A 19,757-nucleotide genomic window follows, 5' to 3' on the forward strand; every position below is an offset into this window, starting at 1 on the left:
AAGCAACTGGACTTGGTTATTTTGTGTAGGAAGACGTTTCACCTCTCATCAAAGAGGCTTCATCAGTTCATGTACGCATCTGACCAGGCTGGGACTGGACCAGGACCAGGACCAGGACATGACTGGACAAGGACCAGGCTGGGACTCTCAATGCTGCAGTTTAAGCTGCATTATTTGACTCCAGTCTCTCACACATGCACGTGATTGTCACTCTCTTGAGGCAGGTGGCGCGTTAAACTGTAGGAAGTACGGGTGCAGACAGTCGAACACAGCCTCATATATATATATATATATATATATATATATATATATATATATATATATATATATATATATATATATATATTAAAAGAAACTAATGTATTAATCCAAGCACTTTCAATGACTTTCATCTTCAACCTCTTGTCCCTGTCGGGGCTATGGGGGGGCTGGAGCCGATCCCAGCTGACATCGGGCGTGAGGCGGGGTCCACCCTGGACAGGACGCCAGTCTATCACAGGACACATAGAGACAGACAACCATTCACACCTACGGGTGATTTAGAGTCATCAATGAACCGAACACCTGCACGTCTTTGGACTGTGGGAGGAAACCAGAGAACCCGGAGAAAACCCACGCTGACACGGGGAGAACATGCAAACTCCACACACAAGGGCCCCAACCGGGGTTCAAACCAGGAACACTGTTGTTGTGATGCAACAGTGCTGACCACCAGACCTCCGTGCCGCCCACTTTCAATGACTTATGTCTATAAACTTTCAAGGACCCGTGAGAATCATGAAATGACACATTTTGCCTCTACTACTGCTGATAAACACAAGAGATAATAAAGCGAACATCTTTAAAGTTTTTTTTATTGTTTGTGAAACAAAAACATCACAGCAACAACAAGTCACACTTAATAAAGCCAGCGAGCTAATAGTGCAATTCAGTTGTGTTCAATTAACACTTTGTCATTTCTTTCCACCAAACGCATCATAAACATAAAAACACAAACATATCAAGCCGACACCGTTTTGAAACATGTTTCAGGTTTTGAAGTGTTCTAGGGGAAACTAATGCCGTGTCTATTTAATGCACACACATGGGAAGTAAATTCCAGATTGGGCTGCTAATAATGCGCTAAAAGACAGCGTCAAGACATTTCGTGTGCTGGTTATATCATATTTGATGGTGCCCAGATCGCGATTACATGGATTCAATATGATGTGCGAGCTACCACCAATATACTGTGTTTACCCCTTTGATTACTGTAGGATATACTGTAGGTTAGTAAAAGAAGAAAATAAAAAATGGTGCTGAAAGGAGGTTTTTATATATATATATATAGGCGTTGGTTATGAGAGGAGGAAACAAGGCGTCTTCCTTTAACACATCAAATTTGATCACCCACCTGAAGAAGATTCATGCGGAGTTATACGCTACATCTGTGCAGCACAGAGATGAAAAGAAGCAACACGTTATGCCGCGACCAGTCGCAAGTATTCCTCAGACCAGTGCTTACCCGAATTGCACAGCATTGTTTACAATCATGTCGAAAAGCTAATTTCTGGTGCTGTATCCATTAGATCCACTACAGATATCTGGTCTTCAAGCGTTAACCGGGTTAGCATGTTGAGCTTGACAGCTAATTTTTTGATTGTATTATTTGCCACGTTACGGCCGGTTACTCAGTCTGGAAAAAGAGGACTTTGTTTGTTTACTACTCTGGACTGAATCTATGCATCTTCCTGGTTTTGATATTGTCTGTAGCGTTGTTTGAGGCAAGATATTCTCTCACAAACAAGTAAATGAATGGCACTTTTTGGGCACTTTTTGGGCACTTGTTTTGTACAGACAGTGTTTACATTTGAAAAGCCATGTTGCATTTATGTATGCATCCAGTGGGGCATCACAATAAAATTAGGCATAATGTGTTAATTATTATAATTAAGGTGATATGCGATGTTATCTTAACAATTTTAGTGTAAAAAGACTGCAGATATCGGTATCGGAAATTAAGGGTTGGACAAAATCGGAATATCGGATATCGGCAGAAAAGCCAATATCGAGCATCCCTAATATATATATATATATATATATATACAGTATATATATAAATGTAAAGGCAAGTTCATTGGTGCAGCACCTTTAAATCAATCACACGATAGCTCCACATTCACTCAAGAGAGAAGAAGAAGGCCGCGGGTCACAGGACGACACATTTTACACGCAGAAGGCCAGTCATCGTATTCCTCCACTTGTCTGACCTTATTTTGGGAATATCACTAAGTTACTTTGTCTATCTGATCCAGAATGCAGCGCTGGAAACGGAAATGCCTCCGACACTAATGAAAATGCGGGCATCAGTATCGGCAAGTACTGAAGTGCAGGCACCGATCTGATACCACGACATTTATTAGAAATAGGAATCTATTTACTGGTTAGCTCCGTTTGCTCTGACACGGTTCTTCTTAATTTGAATAAATCTGTTTAATACTGCTAAGTTGTTCTTGTTAATAAATATTCCTATACTTGTTTAGTTTAGTTGCTGTTGCACTACTGTTTTTTTTTATATTGTTATATTTAAATCTAAACTTAGCTTCCATTTGCCGTATTCATTCAGATTTTTCAGAGGGTTAAACCTGAGCCAGGCCGTACCACAATAACAATCGTGTCACAGTCATGCAGGCGTAGTAAGATCTCTTTTCTTTTTCTTTTTTAAACACACTGGTATCAGTACCTGTACTCGGTATCGCCCGTTACCCACAGCACGAGAATCAGAATCGGTATGGGGAGAGAAAAAATGGTATTGGGACATCTAAATTCATTCAACCAATCGCAATCACCTCATTCCGCATGTAGCGACAGAAGGGGAAGAGAATGCTAATACCAGGCTCAATACCCACACTGTACGTGCAGTGATGACACAAGAAACTGCTCCTGGAGTCAAACTTCCTGACGCTGCAGTTCTGGCTTCAGTTGTAATCTAATTTTGGGCACTCGGACGCACCTACTCATCACACCTGGTCACAGAGATACTTTCCCTATTTAAGGCTTTGTCGTAAGCTCCTTTCACAGCCGGTTCAAACAGAAATGGAGCGCCGTTCTGACGCTAGTACTAAAAAATGAAGCCCCTCCCTGAAAATCACACACTAGCGCAGCTGGTCTTCTCGACGGCAGTATTGTGGGATCTCTGTGTGAAAGAGGCTTTAGAGGAACACGGTTATCTGGACACCTTGGTAGTCAAGTGGACACAGTGCAGGCTTCATGACTGCCAATCGCAATCACCTTCTTCCGCATGTAGCGACAGAAGGGGAGGAGCATGCTAATACCAGGCTTAATACTCACACTGTACGTGCAGTGAGCCAGACGTAATGACACAAGAACCTGCTTCTGGAGACAAACTTCCTGACGCTGCAGTTCTGGCTTCTGTTGTAGTCTAATTTTGGGCACACATACGCACCTATTCATCACACCTGGTTACAGAGATACTTTCCCTGTTTGAGGCTTTGTCGTAAGCTCCTTTCACAGCCGGTTTGAGGCAGAAATGGAGCGCTGTTCTGACTCTAGTACTAAAAAATTAAGCCACTATGGAGACTCTTCTGCTCCCTCCCTGAAAATCACACACTAGAGCAGCTGATCTTCTTGACGGCAGTATTGTGGGAACTCTGTGTGAAAGAGGCTTTAGACGAACACGGTTATCTGGACACCCTGGTAGTCAAGTGGACACAGTGCAGGCTTTATAACTGCAACGTCCCAGTTTGGATTCTGGTCTTGGGACCTTTTTTGTATGTCGTAACCCCCCCCCCCCCCCCCTACATTTCTATACTCTCCATCAAATAAAAAGGCATTAAAAGGAAATAATCTAGAATAAAAAGAAACAGTTATCATACTACATGACCAAGAAATTGGCGTTCTCCAGGAGAATCAGAACTCTCAAACCCCCCACCCTGATTAAGGAAAAAGCATTTTGTCTATTTATGAAGTTTAAGAAATCAGGTTACTGCAAAACGACTGTTATTTGTTATTAAAGTGAATGCAAACACACTGACACAGTTCAAATTGCTTTACATAAGCCATAACCCCCCCCCAAAAAGGCAAAGCAGTCTGAGTTTCTCACACTTTCTTCTCTTCGTGTTGCTCAGTGGACCAGGAGCTGGGCAGCGGTCCTCTGCAGCTTCAGCCCGCTGAGAGGTGAGAAGGGAGGGAGGCCTTCGAAGCCCAGCAGCTGACGGGTGGAGGACTCCCAGCTCAGACCGAACTCCAGCCGGCTGTAGACACACGGGTACTGCCGGTCGGCCCAGCACACCCAGGCCACCGCCTTCTTCACCTCCTCCCACCGCTCAGGCCTGGAAGAACAAGCGAGTCGTCACCAACCAGGGTTTACTTTTCACCGTCTCTTCCTAAAAGCTCGGTCATAATATCCAATTTTTAACAACCAAACATATTAAATAAGATATCACTTCCATTCGTCTTCATTTTAAAAATAAATAAATATATAAAAAGCAAAGTCGCAGGTCCTGTTTGTGCAAGTGTATTTTGGGCCTGTGTGTGTGTGTGTGTGTGTGTGTGTAACCTGAATAATAACAGTGAAATAATTGAATTTCCCCTTGTGGGATAAATAAAAGTCCTCCTCCTCAATATTGGTCCATATATAAGGCGCACCGGATTATATGGCGCTTTAGTTGAGGTGGTTCAGGATCATCTAGTAAGGATGAACCCTGGGCACCTCCCTAGGGAGGTGTTCCAGGCACGTCCAGCTGGGAGGAGGCCTCGGGGAAGACCCAGGACCAGGTGGAGAGATTAGATCTCCACACTGGCCTGGGAACGCCTCAGGATCCCCCAGTTAGAGCTGGTTAATGTGGCCCGGGAAAGGGAAGTTTGGGGTCCCCTGCTAAAGCTGCTGCCCCCACGACCCGACCCCGAAAAAGAGGCTGAAGATGAGATGAGACTGTTCTCTTACGGTTCCACATCTTTATTCTTCATATCTCGTGTTTTTGAACGTCTCCTTATATCAACTGTTGGTTGTGACCCCTGTGTGACCCTGACTGAACCACAGGTGTATTTTGGCTGCAGTGTGTGCCTTCAGCGTCAGACTCATCTGATGTTGTGTGGTCTGGTTTCGGACAGACCTGGGCTGAGGGGAGTTGTCCACGCAGAAGAGGGTGCGGAGCAGATTGCCTTCCTCCAGCTTCTCCACCCTCATCAGCTGCAGGACCAGAAGAGTCGCCAGCAGCTTCAGGATGTCTCCATGGGCCCTCACACCTACACACACACACACGCACACACACACACACACTCTTAAGATTGGGGGGAATCCTGCTCTGAGGTAGGTCCAGTTTCCAAGGACAGAACGGAGAACTGAGCAGAATGAAAACTGGCCACAGTGACAGTTGTTATGTTATCCATTGATGATGCCAACTTCTTACTTTGAATAATGATTTCACCTTCAAAATTAACCTTTTCAACAAACAGCGTCATAAATTTAATTATTAAAAACAAAAATAATATTTCAAGTGCAGTTCAGACGGGCAAATATACGGAAACTCATTTCCTCTCATGTAATAAAAGAAAGTCTAAGGAAAAATAAGAAACTACTGAAATGATGACTTAATGAATCATTTATGCATTCAATATTTATCTAACAGACTACGTTATTTTTGAGATACTACGTCATTATTTTGAAATAAAAGTCATTTTTTCGAGATACCAGGTCGTTATTTAGAGATACAAAGTTGTTATTTAGGGATAAAAGTAATTATTTTGAGATAAAAGTCGTTATTGAGATAGTTTCAGAGATAATTTGAGATAAAATCATTTATCCAGTCAATATTTATCTAACAGACTACGTTATTTTTGAGATACTACGTCATTATTTCGAGATGAGTCATTATTTTTAGATAAAAAGTCGTTATTTTGAGATAGAAAGTCATTGTTTTGAGATAAAAGTCGTTATTTCGAGATACAAAGTCATTATTTTTAGATACAAAGTCGTTATTTTAAGATAAAAGTCATTATTTTTAGATACAAAGTCGTTATTTCGAGATACAAAGTCGTTATTTTTAGATACAAAGTCGTTATTTTTAGATACAAAGTCGTTATTTTTAGATACAAAGTCATTATTTTGAGATACAAAGTCATTATTTTTAGATACAAAGTCATTATTTTTAGATACAAAGACGTTATTTAGGGATAAAAGTCATTATTTTTAGATACAAAGTCATTATTTTTAGATACAAAGACGTTATTTAGGGATAAAAGTCATTATTTTTAGATACAAAGTCGTTATTTTTAGATACAAAGTCAGTATTTTTAGATACAAAGTCGTTATTTTTAGATACAAAGTCAGTATTTTTAGATACAAAGTCAGTATTTTTAGATACAAAGTCAGTATTTTTAGATACAAAGTCGTTATTTTTAGATACAAAGTCGTTATTTTAAGATAAAAGTCATTATTTTTAGATACAAAGTCATTATTTAGGGATAAAAGTCATTTTTAGATACAAAGTCGTTATTTGAAGATAAAAGTCATTATTTTTAGATACAAAGTCGTTATTTAGGGATAAAAGTCATTATTTTGAGATGAGTCAGTATTTTGACAGTATCTTTTATTATCATCTCTCCATACAATGACTACCTAATGACTAAAAATAAGACGTTTGATCATTTTCAGTTAATCTTTGAACTCAGCTTAATGATCTAAAAAAAAGAGTTTTCTGTAATAGAGATAAGAAATCAGTTTGATGCCGTTAACACTCAAAAGTATAACGCTAACACTTATCAGACCAATCTGTCATTTGTCATTTATAGAATTTGAACACTGCTTATACCGTGTGTTCATGTAATGTACTGAAGAAGAGTTAAAGTTTGTGTTTGTTTACTTTTAAGTGCACCACGCTACCGTAACTTAAGCGCATATTTTCTGTCTCCGTCACATAACCCGTGTCTTCTTCTGGTCCCACAAAGACGTCCAAAGTGACCGGAAATGACAAAAGTCTCTGAAGACCTGAAACTGGTTCAGAGAGTTCTCACCTAGAGACCGGATGCCCTTGTTTTTCAGGAACACGTTGGCAAAGAGGTCTACGTCGACATTCACGAGTTCACCCAGTTCTGTGGTTAACTCCCAGTAGCCCTCCTGCGACACAGAGTCACACACACACACACATATTTACATTTCTGCGATCTAATGCCGGCAAAACATTGATGGCACACAAGTACGCCAGCATACATGAACAAAATAAATAGATCAATCGCATCTTACTGCATGCTGCATCTGGAAGATCTTTGTCCATCTGAGCTTCAGCGCCTCTGAATCTGCCGACTCTCCCCTGAATCCACGTGATCACAGCAGAACAGTGAATGTTAGCAAGTGTGACGTCTGTTGTTAAATTAAAAACACACACACACACACACACACATACACGTACATCCAGAACTGTATACATGAACACACATGTGCTGACTTTCCTTTCCTTCCACAGGCACAGATGCACATACACGTATACGTGAATAACTTGCAGTTAACATTTAGTCTTTTCACTTTTGGCAACAGCTGTTTTCCAGGAATTCTCATCAGGCTTTTCTAAGTTGGATTGTATCTAAAACAATGAATAAAACGATATGTTATGGGACTCACTTGCGCTGCATCATTAGTGGTCCCATCGTGGCAGCCATACGTGCAGGGCGAGCGAGCCTTTTGTTCCTCCTTAGAACACATTCATTGAATCCAAACAGTGGATCTTCTACCTCAGGCATTAGGACACTTTCATGTAAATTCAATTTTGCAAAACACGACCTTTTTTCCCCTTGCTCATATCGAGCTACAGCGTCAAGTTGAGACCGAGAGTGTCTGAAACCAAAACCTGAACGCTGTGTAGATGGAGCTCCACCAAATGCTCGTAGACCCTGTTGAGGAGGTTCTGCTGGAGCCAGAGGGCCACGGGAACCAAAACCTGACCCTTGTGGAGATGGAGCTCCACCAATTGCTCGTGACCGTGGCAAGAAGCTTAGCTCCTGTTGAGGAGGTTCTGCTGGAGCCAGAGGGCCACGGGAACCAAAACCTGACCCTTGTGGAGATGGAGCTCCACCAATTGTTCGTGACAAGTAGCTTAGCTCCTGTTGAGGAGGTTCTGCTGGAGCCAGAGGGCCACGGGAACCAAAACCTGACCCTTGTGGAGATGGAGCTCCACCAAATGCTCGTGACCCTGGCAAGAAGAGTTCACCATGGGAGTGTTGGACATGAGGCTTAGAGCCACCGTAAACACTAAAGGACATTTCAGGGGATTCAGGGATTGGGAGGGACGATTCTTCTACTGTGAGCGGCTTTACTAACAGCTTTATCTCAGAAGAATCAGTCGCACACACATTCCGCATGTCCACGGGTTCAGAATAAGCGTGACCCCTAATTCTGGGGGAGGACCTGGAACCTTCTCTTACAAAGGATTTATATCTCATCCCTGCTTGCTTTGCTTTCTCTAAAAGCTGGGACGGAGCTGACTCGGCAGAGTATGAGTGAGTAGAGGGAGGACAAGGAGGTGGAGGAGGACCACGTGGGAGTGGCATGGCTAAAGCCTCTATGAAAGGAGGGCAAGCTGGAGGGCCTAGAGCGGCTAAGCAGGGGGGTTCCTCGAGTCTCTTTTGAGGCCTTTCACTCATCTTCACTCTCTTATATTTGAGTAGACAAACCCCCTTCAGGGGTGAGGAGGTGGTTCTCTACAAAAGAGAAATAAAGAAAAAACAAAAAGGAGTCAGAACCTCAGAACAACACACATAGAATTGGTCTCAAGATGAATTTATCAGGCAAACTTTTAGTCTATAACTAAAGGTTAATGATGCCAATTGGAGTTTCGTGAAGTGTTATTATTTTCGAGACTATCCACGCATTACAAATCTACAAAACATGCGTTTGCGGTCCATCCTAAAGCAGCAAGTGGGCGTGAAGGGACTCGCATATTCGACCACGGTGAGTTTATGACTCATAAAACAGAGACAAACGCAGCTCGTCAATCAAGGTGTCAATACGTAAATCACAAAAGGAAATGTGCTCTTTTCCTCCCCCCTTGTTCACACAATACACAATGTAACGTTACCAAAGATCCTTCCTTCGCACCCACGTCTTCGTCCTCGTCTTCATCCTCGTCTTCGTCCTCGTCTTCGTCTTCATCCTCATCCTCGTCTTCGTCCTCGTCTTCGTCCTCGTCTTCGTCCTCGTCTTCATCCTCGTCTTCGTCCTCGTCTTCATCCTCGTCTTCATCCTCATCCTCGTCTTCGTCCTCGTCTTCGTCTTCGTCCTAAAACAAAAATACAGATGCAGCTCAAAAAGGTGACATTTAGTAAATCACAAAAGAAAATGTGCTCTCTCCTTCCCTCTCGTTCACACTATACACAATGTAACGTTACCATTATACCAAAACCCATGTCATCATCGGAAGATTCTTCCTCCGTGGACAAAATGTCTCGCTCTTGCATAGACTTACACTCGTACACTTCCTGTTTGTAAAACAAAGACACAAATGAAGCCTATGAAAGCCTCTTTAGGCTGACGTGCTCTTTCTCTCCAGATTAAACTAGACAGTGTGACGTTACCGCCATATCTAAAAGTTCCATATCCTCCTCTACAGACTCATCCTCCTCCTCCTCAGCACTATCTTGAGGACAAATCCAGCCGATGTAGGGGAGGAAGTCGACATCTTCCTCTGCGATCAACTTGGGGATGTCCGTGAAGCCCTCCTCTGTTTGATCTGAGTCCTAAAAACAGGAAGTAGAGGAGTTCAGTTTGGAGCTACGAAAACCTTCAAATCCAGAGTGTACAGTGAGCGGGTGAGTTAGTGAGTGGGTGCAGTACGAATGTAACGAACCCTTTCCTCGATGGCCACAAAGCTGGTGAACTGAGACAGGATGGAGAACTCTTTGCTTAAGTCGATGATGAACTGCTTCAGCTCCGCTTTCTTCCCCTGCAAAGGTAAAAAGTCAACATGTGGAGCTCAGACTGAACGTGTAAAACAGAGAGGGGTCGCTTTTGGTCTCAGAAGTGTCATTTATTTAGTCGCGGCTGAAATGGGTTTCCTCAGGAGGGGGGCTGGAGTCTCTTTTAGAGAGAGGGGGAGACGTTCAGCATCCGTGAGGAACTCGGAGTAGAGCCGCTGCTCCTTTGCGTTGAAAGGAGCCAGTTGAGGTGGTTCAGGATCATCTGGTAAGGATGAACCCTGGGCGCCTCCCTAGGGAGGTGTTCCAGGCACGTCCAGCTGGGAGGAGGCCTCGGGGAAGACCCAGGACCAGGTGGAGAGATTAGATCTCCACACTGGCCTGGGAACGCCTCGGGATCCCCCAGTTAGAGCTGGTTAATGTGGCCCGGGAAAGGGAAGTTTGGGGTCCCCTGCAGAAGCTGCTGCCCCCGCGACCCGACCCCGGATAAGCGGTTGAAGATGAGATGAGATGCATTAAAATGCCAGAACCAACATCCGTATCATGCTCCTAATTTACAAATAAAGCTGTCTTATAAAGTTAACCTTAATTCAGATATAAATAACCTCAGGTACACTAACCATCGGCCACCATCGGAGCCCAGTTCCGCCGATAACAATTAAATGGTTTGTCTCACAAACGCACCTCATGTTCAGCTTCGTTGGTATCCAGGCTTCCGTCTTCGTAATCCCTGATGAGGGCCCGTGCTGTTAGCTTGTGAAGAAACTAACACACACACACACACACAATCACTATCTGCAGGCTAACCTTGTTCAGATGTGTGTGAGATAATGACATTGAACACATGACAGCTGTTGAGACTGTTGAGTATGAGTGTGTGTGTGTGTGTGTGTGTTCTCACTGTGCCTCTGGTCTTCTGCAGCTCGCTGGTCGACACCACGGTTTTGAGCTCCTGACCACTCAGGTTTCCGTGGAGGGTGGCCTGTGTGTGACGTCATTTATTAAAGGGGAAAAATGTCAAATATTTGCTGGTTATTAGTTTGATGAGTATGAAGATCTGCTGTTCTCACTGTGTTTTATATCTGAACATTTGGATGACCCTTTTCACCAGTTTTAGACACTTTATTGAGCAAAACAATTATCCGCAAAGCAAAATAAATTGCGAACACATCGATTTAAAATAACTGCAAGCCAAAAAAGCGATCGAGCGTACCTGAGTGCAGTGAGGAACAAAGCCGTAAACCAGAGTGTGACAGTCATTGAACAGAGCATGGAGCTGCTTGGGGGCTTGAACAGGAGGGGGCGCTGTAGGGCTGAACCTATGCCACTTCACTGACACTGAACTGCATCCAGGAGACACCATACGCTTCACCTGACATGCCGCCTGCAGCCAAAACAGACAAACAGAGCTCATTTCACCAGTCGTCAGAAAATAAATGTTGGCTTTTTTGCTTCCGTAGATATGTTGATATGAAACCCTTAAGCGAAAAAAAGACTATCAACTATCAACCATCTCCGACATAAAACCATTTGCATGAATATAAGATGTTTCGAGCAAGTGCTTGTAGTATGAAAAGCCCGTAAGTCTGCTTTGGGATGAAATGGGAGTGAATGGCTCACACAGACGGAGCACTTTCATCCAGGAGATAACAGTTCGTGTCCTGTGTAAAAGTGACTTAAGTTACGTGACAATTGTGTTTATTTCAGCCCGTCGTCACAATATTTTCCTATGTAGTTTTAGCTCGAATTCGCGTCACTGCCCAGAGTTCGTAAAAAAGCGACACCAAGGGGCGTGAAAAAGCGTCTGTATGTGACGAGCAGGGAATGAGAACGGGTGGCAGCCGTTCAAAAACGTCCAGATTCAACATATTTGTGGTTTGCATAAACGTAAAATGCCAAAAAATATAAATGGTAAATCGACTTGTGCTTATAAAGCGCCTTTCTAGTCTTCTGGCTACTCAAGGCGCTTTCACCCATTCACACAGACATTCACACTGATGGCAGTGGACATCTACAGACCATCTGATCTAACCATTCACACCACATTTACACACCCATGCACAGCACGGGGAGCAATTTGGGTTCAGTGTCGTGCCCAAGGGCACTTCGACATGTGGACCATAGGAGCCGGGGATCGATCACCGATCTCTGGAATGGAGGACGACCCGCTCTACCTTTGAGCTTGTATTGTGGTGACTGGGCTGTGAGAGTGGAAAGATCATGTTGGGAAATATGTGAAAAACTAAAATTACAACAAATAAGGAACGGATATAGATAAAAACATGAACGGTCATGCTTTGGGCTCATTTTGAAGGTAAAATAGTGCAGCAAGAGTGTAACATTAGTGCTTAAGTTACATAAGGCGTGAATCATTTCTCTTTCACAAATAAGTGCATTAAAAATCTGATTATCCTGTAGGATTATTTTTGATTAGGCCTCCCTAGGGAGGTGTTCCAGGAACGTCCAGCCCGTTCATCTTGTATTTTGGCTGTTAGTGCTGAATGTTCAGTGGTGAAGCGCTCAATCTATTAACTAGATGAGGATGAACCCTGGGCGCCTCCCTAGGGAGGTGTTCCAGGCACGTTCAGCTGGGAGGAGGCCTCGGGGAAGACCCAGGACCAGGTGGAGAGATTAGATCTCCACACTGGCCTGGGAACGCCTCGGGATCCCCCAGTTAGAGCTGGTTAATGTGGCCCGGGAAAGGGAAGTTTGGGGTCCCCTGCTAGAGTTGCTGCCCCCGCGACCCGACCCCGGATAAGAGGCTGAAGATGAGATGAAATGCAGTCAGTCTCACCCTCTCTGCCCAGTTGTGTTTGGTTTTTGTGTCGAAGAACTCGAAGGCTCCGCCCCCTGCTCGGGCCAGTGCTCTCAGCATGTGCCGATTGGCTGTCGGGCTGAAATGACAAAGAAACCTTTAGACCTTTAAAATGTCTGTAATGAAAAGAAGCTCAGTGTGCAGAGCACAGTACTGCACAAATGCTACACTGAAAAATGTTCATCCCCTGACCCGCTCAGACCTGAGGCCGCAGGCGAAGAGGCGGCTGTGCTGGGCGTTGTCTCTGAGCAGCTTAAAGGTGAGCTCCGCGTTCTGGATGTGGCCGTCCGACAGCAGCAGCAGGTTCCTGACGCCACGGGACGGAGGCAGCAGGCTGAGAGCTCGCAGGGGCCGCCACAGCTCGGTGCTGCCCCCTACAGGAGGGGAGCACTGATGGGAGGGAGGAGAGCTTAACACAAAACAAATGCTGCAGCTTTACAGTCCAAACAGAATCTACTCACAGTCAGAACTCACCTTGATGAAGCGCTCGGCCGCTGGACGAGCTTCAGCGAGCGGCTGTGCTGTCAGGAAAGCATCTGTGTGATCTGACAGAGAAAACACAAGTAAAGTGAGGAAAACAACTGCTGATGGTCACCAAGACGATGGTCTTTGGGAAACAGATTGAACAGGTTTAAACTAATAACAGAGTTTGTTTTATTAAGAGGAAAAAAGATGAATTTCTCTTTTACTGGTGGCAATAATCTTAAAAGTCTCACTCCAGACACCTTTTGAAGAAGACTCTGCTATGATTAGTATTTTGTTTATCATGGTTTTCCTTCAAAGAATGTAAAAAGAGAAATGTGAGAATGGGCTGGAAGCACGTCTACTTTTTCTCCCTCCTTAAGAAAGTCACGATCTGGCCTCGCCCTGCCGCCCGCGGCCCGTGCTTGTACTTGGTTGAGACCTGAGACCCTTCGGTGAGAACAATAGGTAGGTTTTCATTAGGTTAAAATGTGGCCGCTCGGAAAGTCCCAGGGCACGCCCTCTCAAATGGCCGTCCACTCGCCGTGTTTACGTTACAGAAAAAGGCCCCAGAGGGATTTAGGAGACTCCGGAGTTGACGTATCACTCTGAAAGGGTTTCGATCGCCAGTGATCAGCTGATCAGTGACATGGCGCCGCTCTGTTCTTTCTCCAAGTGAGAAATACAGAATAGTTGTATTTTAATTTAAGCTGGCCCATATGACGTCAACTTATGTTCAAGTAACAGGAAAGAAAACACTCCACTCGAGCTGTAAAGTGTTTGACAGAAAACCTCTACAAATACTGATTAAATGAATAATACAAGAATAGTTTTACATATATACATATTCACAAATCCAAAATCATAAAATACTTCCCCTAAAAAAATGTAATCCAGCAATATGAGCCATTTCCACACTTCAGATGGTGTGTGCACAATTACGGTAAGGTTATCAAACATTACGGTTGTTACTCGTAATAACAATAATCATAGAAGACATCGCCAAAACTGGATTTTTGATGACCTCTACATGCTTGCACCCTGCTTGCACTACGGTGTGTGTGTGTGTAAATGGGGAAGAGAGCGAGAGAGCGAGAGAGCGAGAAAGAGCGAGAGCGCATTCAGCAAACGGCCGCAGGTCAGAATCCAACCCGGTCACAAGCTCGTGCAAAGATACACGTGCACAGATAATTTTCTGCACTGTGTTCTTCTACACCACTGGATAAAAAAGTATCTACTCTATTTCGCCGTGTTGTGTTGGCGTCTGTACTACCACACGTCACATCCCGCTGAGAGCTACATCCAATCAGCAACCAGGCTTCTCTCAGGGTTTGAGCATTGTTTTTTTGGCCCTGCTCCCCCACAGGGGCGATTCGGCGAGATATACCCGCCTCATTCCGGGTATTCAACCATAGTGGAAATGCACGTATTCTGGCTTCCCCCTGTGGTTGACCGGTGAAACACCACCCCTGGGTGCATCCACTGTATGGTTGAACACTTAACCAAACTGACCTGTGCCAAAGAAAACCACGTTGAGCCTCAGGTTGCGGTCGAGGGTTTTGAGGACCTGCAGGGCGATTCTCTGGGCCGTGCGCAGAGACTCTCCCCTCATGGACTCAGACGTGTCCAACAACAGGACAACTTCATCGGACGCTGAAGTGGAGTTGACTTCAAAGTCTGGATAGAAAACCAACATGCTGGCCTAGAGGAGAGAGTGAGAGATGGTTGAGAAGAAAATAACAGATTAATGAAATATGAGGAGGACAGATGCAGGTGGACAGACCTGGCTGTCCTTGTCAGGGTGCTTCTCCACCCACATCCTGGGCAGGTGGACCTTGGACAGAGTGATTGACAGCTGGAAACCGTCTTGACCCATGACCTCTCCTGGCAGCACGCTCACCACAGCCTTACAGTCTGTTCTCTGTGGAATCACACAGACGGAAAAAAGCATAAACACGAGGAAGAGGAAAGGGACGAAGTAGTTTGCAATAAACTACTTTTTAAATGGATTAAACTGTCAAGCGTAGTATCAATAACTCAAATAACATAACAAATGTGTGACTGGGGGATAATTCAGTATGATAATTTGTCTTTCAATGGAATAGTATCATGATAAGATCATATTTTTTCACTTTTTGCAATATCCATACAAACGGCTTCAATTTCAAAACTCAAAACTTTTTCTAGGACTTAGGGCGCACTCCCACTGTCCGTCCATCCCGTGCCCCGTGCTTTAGGGTCCTTGTCCCCCCCTCCAGGCCCGTTTGTACTCACACTACCTGGGCCTCGGAGAATGCTTCTTGCTGCCTATACGTCATCACGCCGTAACACGTCACACACATTGATGACGTCAAGGGCGATGCGTGGCTTTGTTTCCAGATCTTTCCATAGACCTCGGAGTTTTTGTGCGTCTTGTCGACTGTTTTTGAATCTTTTCATCGACCAAATCTGCAGTAAACACTCCAACCCCGCATCACACGAACATGAACCTTTCACCGCCATTGTTTTAAATGTCCGAGCATGGTCCCTCCTTTTTTTTTCTATGTCCCAACAGGCGCACAGGAAATGACCTCAGAACCGCCTTAGGCCTCGTGCTCGTACACGTGCGCACGCTCGTGCTCGTTCATGTGCAAACGTGCTTTACAAAAGCCTGCCTCTCCGAAACGGGCCGTGGCCGGCAAGCGTGCCACAGTTAGACGCGGTACGGTTGCACTCACACTGGTCAAACGAACTAGACTTTAGCCGTGAAACCTGTTTGGGCACGGTACGGATGGACAGTGTGAGTGCCCTTAATTCCTTGGTTAGGTTTGATAGACTTCTGTGTATCTGCGTAATTAAAACATGATGAAGAAAATTTGAAAACAACCATATTACCTTAATCTTGACTTTGTGAGTGATGCACTGCAGGCCGGTGATCTCATTAGGCATCTCGACTGACATGTCCAGACTGAACTCTCTGAAGGGAAAGAAACAACACATTGAACACAGCGTCCAGCTGCACACGCTTCAACAGTGAAGGCAAGGACACACTTTTCTATCCAAATGCTTCACTGAATGAATGACAAATGATCAACAAGTGTCATGGATTATTGGATTATCTCATCTCATCTCAACTTCAGCCTCTTATCCGGGGTCGTGTCGCGGGGGCAGCAGCTTTAGCAGGGGACCCCAAACTTCCCTTTCCCGGGCCACATTAACCAGCTCTAACTGGGGGATCCTGGGGCGTTCCCAGGCCAGTGTGGAGATATAATCTCTCCACCTGGTCCTGGGTCTTCCCCGAGGCCTCCCCCTAGCTCTACGTGCCTGGAACACCTCCCTTGGGAGGCGCCCAGGGGGCATCCTCATCTAGTTAATAGATTGAGTGCTTCACCACTGAACATTCAGCTCCAACAGCCAAAATACAAGGTGAACGGCTGCAGCAGGTTTTCTTTTTTACCTGTTAGACTCCGTAGGAAGCGCGTTGTTGCTGTTTTAATAGATCAGCACATTGCCCTCTGGTACAATAAGTATCTTCATCATTTACAGGTTGTACTCGTATTTTACACAGATTTTTGTAGTTTTCATCCGTTAGGAAACTACATAGCTGCACGCAGAAAAAGAAAAAATAGACGAGACGCTTAAAAATAGAGTTTGCGCGCAGCTTCAATTGGATACACCACATGCTCTGCTACGGGCATCCTGCGGCATGTACACAGCCCACATATTTCACTGTAAATATGGAGTTCAGGGAACAAGGATCTCAATGATTAAACATTAAGTTAAAACATACATTTCATTAAAGTTCAAAACACATAGGATAGCTCACCTCGCCTCATCAGTCACACACACCTTCTCCACAGTGACCTGACGAGAAAAGAAGGTATTTAACTTTCAATGCAGAGCCACTCGCATAAAGAGAAAGACATTACTCATACATTTAATGCATGTTAAAAGGAAAATAAGGTGCAATAAGATGCAAATACATGCAAACACTGCACAAAAGTAGACTCGGCTGTGATTGTTTTTTTGTAAATGTTAGTATGGACCTCCCGTCCCGGCCCTCCTTACTTGTGTGGTCTGGTTGAGCGCTGCACTCTCCTGCCACGGAGCCACGCTCCCGGGCAGCGAGAAGAGAATACTCCCGTCCCTGACGATCATTTCGGACACAAATGTGACTTTAATGAGGACGGTCGCACCGGGCGGCAGGTTGCCCACACTGATGGTGAACACATCCTGCAGCGAGAAGAAAAAACTACGACCTTACAAAACAGTTGTTGCAAAGTAGGAGGAGCCATTTTGGGAAAATCAACATCAACTGCACTAGAACACATCTGGTTCTTTGGGGGACAAATATATTCCTGTTAACTATGACTCCCAAGATGCAATTTGGCAGGTTGCCACATTTCGTTCACAAATGCAACAAAGAAGTGTTCTGAATTTGTCACCACTGGATTCTTCTCCATGACAAGGGTGACGCTGAGGCTCATGGGTATCAATTTAGTGATTTCATGACATTAATGAGGTGCTGTGAAAAAGAGTGATGAAGCACTCTGCTATTCTGATGAGTCTAATATTTCAGGATTAAAGAGGTCTAGATTTAGAGCTTGAATCAGCACGATGTTGTGTGTCTGAGGGGTGGACCTACGGGGGCGTCCTGGTCCATGAGGTAGGCTCCGTGACCTTTCTCAATAGCCCGCTTGTACTCCTTGCGAGCCGTCTCTTTCTCTTTCACCTGAGAGCCAAAAAAAGAGACAAAAACAAGGTTGAGCTGGATTTACAAGTAATCCACAAAGTGAGTTTTGCTGATTTTCATACTGCAATGACAATGTAATCACTGAGCAGTCAATAAAACAATCCAATACAGATGGTATCACTGTCATACTGAACATGTGGTGTGATAAAAAGGATGCAAACTTCAAATATTGTTTAAAGACTGCTGAGAATAAAGATGCATAATAATGAGATAATCTGTGATAAGGTCAGTAAAGTTACATTACCTGTCCTACCACATGTTTCCCATTGATGAAAGCTTCAAAGCCGCACACTGCTGCAGAATCATCCAACGGGAAAACGTACTTTGCCTCAATAGGCACAGAGCTCAGATTGGTGTACTGTTGGAAAATGATGACCTTAAAAAAAGAGGGCAGATGTCAGCGCTTCTGTATTGAGCGAGTAAACTCAGATCAACCAGCTGTGATCTATTTCACCTGAGACAGCAGATCCATAAGTTTGCACTTCACGTGGACGGCCTGCAGAGGGAGCTGCTGACCGTCGCTGCCCAGCAGTCCGGCCTTCACGTCCTCCAGCGGGTTTTTAATGCCGTCAACGCCGTCGTTCTCCAACGTCAAGTCCAGAGCTACACAAACCAAGACACGCAAGACAAAACACATGTTTCTTTGCTTGCAATACAATCAAAGCGTTATAGGAAATCCCTTCATATTACAAATCAATTAAGTACTTCATGACATGAATGTGAAAATAATCCGCACTTCAGGTTCACATCGTTTACAGTTAATTTACAGTTGCAGACTTGATCTGTTCAGTCATGGATGTGATTAAGACAAAACATCTCATCTCATCTCATCTTCAGCCTCTTATCCGGGGTCGGGTCGCGGGGGCAGCAGATTTAGCAGGGGACCCCAAACTTCCCTTTCCCGGGCCACATTAACCAGCTCTAACTGGGGGATCCTGAGGCGTTCCAAGGCCAGTGTGGAGATATAATCTCTCCACCTAGTCCTGGGTCTTCCCCGAGGCCTCCTCCCAGCTGGACGTGCCTGGAACACCTCCCTAGGGAGGCGCCCAGGGTTCATCCTTACTAGATGATCCTGAACCACCTCAACTGGCTCCTTTTAACACAAAGGAGCAGCGGCTCTACTCCGAGTTCCTCACGGATGCTGAACTTCTCCCCCTCTCTCTAAGGGAGACTCCAGCCCCCCTCCTGAGGAAACACATTTCGGCCGCTTGTACCCTCGACCTGGTTCTTTGGTTCATGACCCAGCTTTCATGACCACAGGTGAGGGTAAGAACCAAGATTGACCGGTAGATCGAGAGCTTTTCCTTCCTCAACGGTGCGGTAGAAAGTTCTACTTCAAAATGGTTTTGGCAACATGGAACCACCCTCAGGAATGAAATATAATGCCTTTATAAGCGGTAGGCAAAAGATGAAACAGCTGTCCTCTCATCTGGGTGGAAAATTTAAAACTCTGCCTTTCCTGCCGTCTAAAGTAAAACACACACACACATAATTCAGCTAAGTGGACCAGGTTAATGTACTATAATTATCCAAACTCTAGTGAAAAGACAACGTGACGATCACCGCGACACAATATGGTGTGTAACAATGTCAGATTTTAAGGTCATTTAAACTGCTAACCCTTGAGAAGAGCGACAGGTATTCGGTGCTCACCTTTGTCAGAGGAGGAGGGCAGAAGGACAGCAGGACTGAACTCCTTCACTTGCTCTCCCTTGATGCTGAACTGAACCACGTATTTCAGTTTCACCTGATCAGGACTGTACACCACGTACTCGTCATCCTGGAGCACGAGTGTAATTACAAAATGGTAAGAGTGCACACAGACAGAGACTTCCAGATGTG

General features: G+C 44.7%; 1 protein-coding gene across 2 annotated transcripts in view; it reads right to left on the bottom strand.

Moving 5' to 3' along the window:
- Positions 1-837: 837 nt before the first annotated feature.
- The window catches only part of parp4 (poly (ADP-ribose) polymerase family, member 4), a 28,903-nt gene continuing 9,983 nt past the window's right edge, over positions 838-19,757 (bottom strand). The window contains exons 14-37 of one of the 2 annotated variants that reach the window (XM_083921658.1): positions 19,569-19,695; positions 18,370-18,518; positions 18,160-18,291; positions 17,808-17,894; positions 17,231-17,395; positions 16,989-17,026; positions 16,058-16,139; positions 14,967-15,104; positions 14,696-14,885; positions 13,196-13,266; positions 12,924-13,111; positions 12,701-12,800; positions 11,120-11,290; positions 10,808-10,888; positions 10,591-10,671; positions 9,840-9,935; positions 9,568-9,729; positions 9,382-9,471; positions 9,072-9,242; positions 7,619-8,694; positions 7,244-7,310; positions 7,015-7,117; positions 5,115-5,247; positions 838-4,331 (exon numbers count right to left, since the gene is read on the bottom strand). In XM_083921658.1, the coding sequence (XP_083777784.1) occupies positions 4,124-4,331; positions 5,115-5,247; positions 7,015-7,117; positions 7,244-7,310; positions 7,619-8,694; positions 9,072-9,242; positions 9,382-9,471; positions 9,568-9,729; positions 9,840-9,935; positions 10,591-10,671; positions 10,808-10,888; positions 11,120-11,290; positions 12,701-12,800; positions 12,924-13,111; positions 13,196-13,266; positions 14,696-14,885; positions 14,967-15,104; positions 16,058-16,139; positions 16,989-17,026; positions 17,231-17,395; positions 17,808-17,894; positions 18,160-18,291; positions 18,370-18,518; positions 19,569-19,695 (3,906 nt within the window). In that variant the 3' untranslated portion in view covers positions 838-4,123. Of the gene's footprint in view, positions 4,332-5,114; positions 5,248-7,014; positions 7,118-7,243; positions 7,311-7,618; positions 8,695-9,071; positions 9,273-9,381; positions 9,472-9,567; positions 9,730-9,839; positions 9,936-10,590; positions 10,672-10,807; positions 10,889-11,119; positions 11,291-12,700; positions 12,801-12,923; positions 13,112-13,195; positions 13,267-14,695; positions 14,886-14,966; positions 15,105-16,057; positions 16,140-16,988; positions 17,027-17,230; positions 17,396-17,807; positions 17,895-18,159; positions 18,292-18,369; positions 18,519-19,568; positions 19,696-19,757 lie in introns of both variants that reach the window. The other variant, XM_083921657.1, reaches the window with a different exon arrangement.

Source organism: Echiichthys vipera (assembly GCF_963691815.1).
Source record: "Echiichthys vipera genome assembly, chromosome: 10".
Classification (NCBI taxonomy): Eukaryota; Metazoa; Chordata; class Actinopteri; order Perciformes; family Trachinidae; genus Echiichthys; species Echiichthys vipera.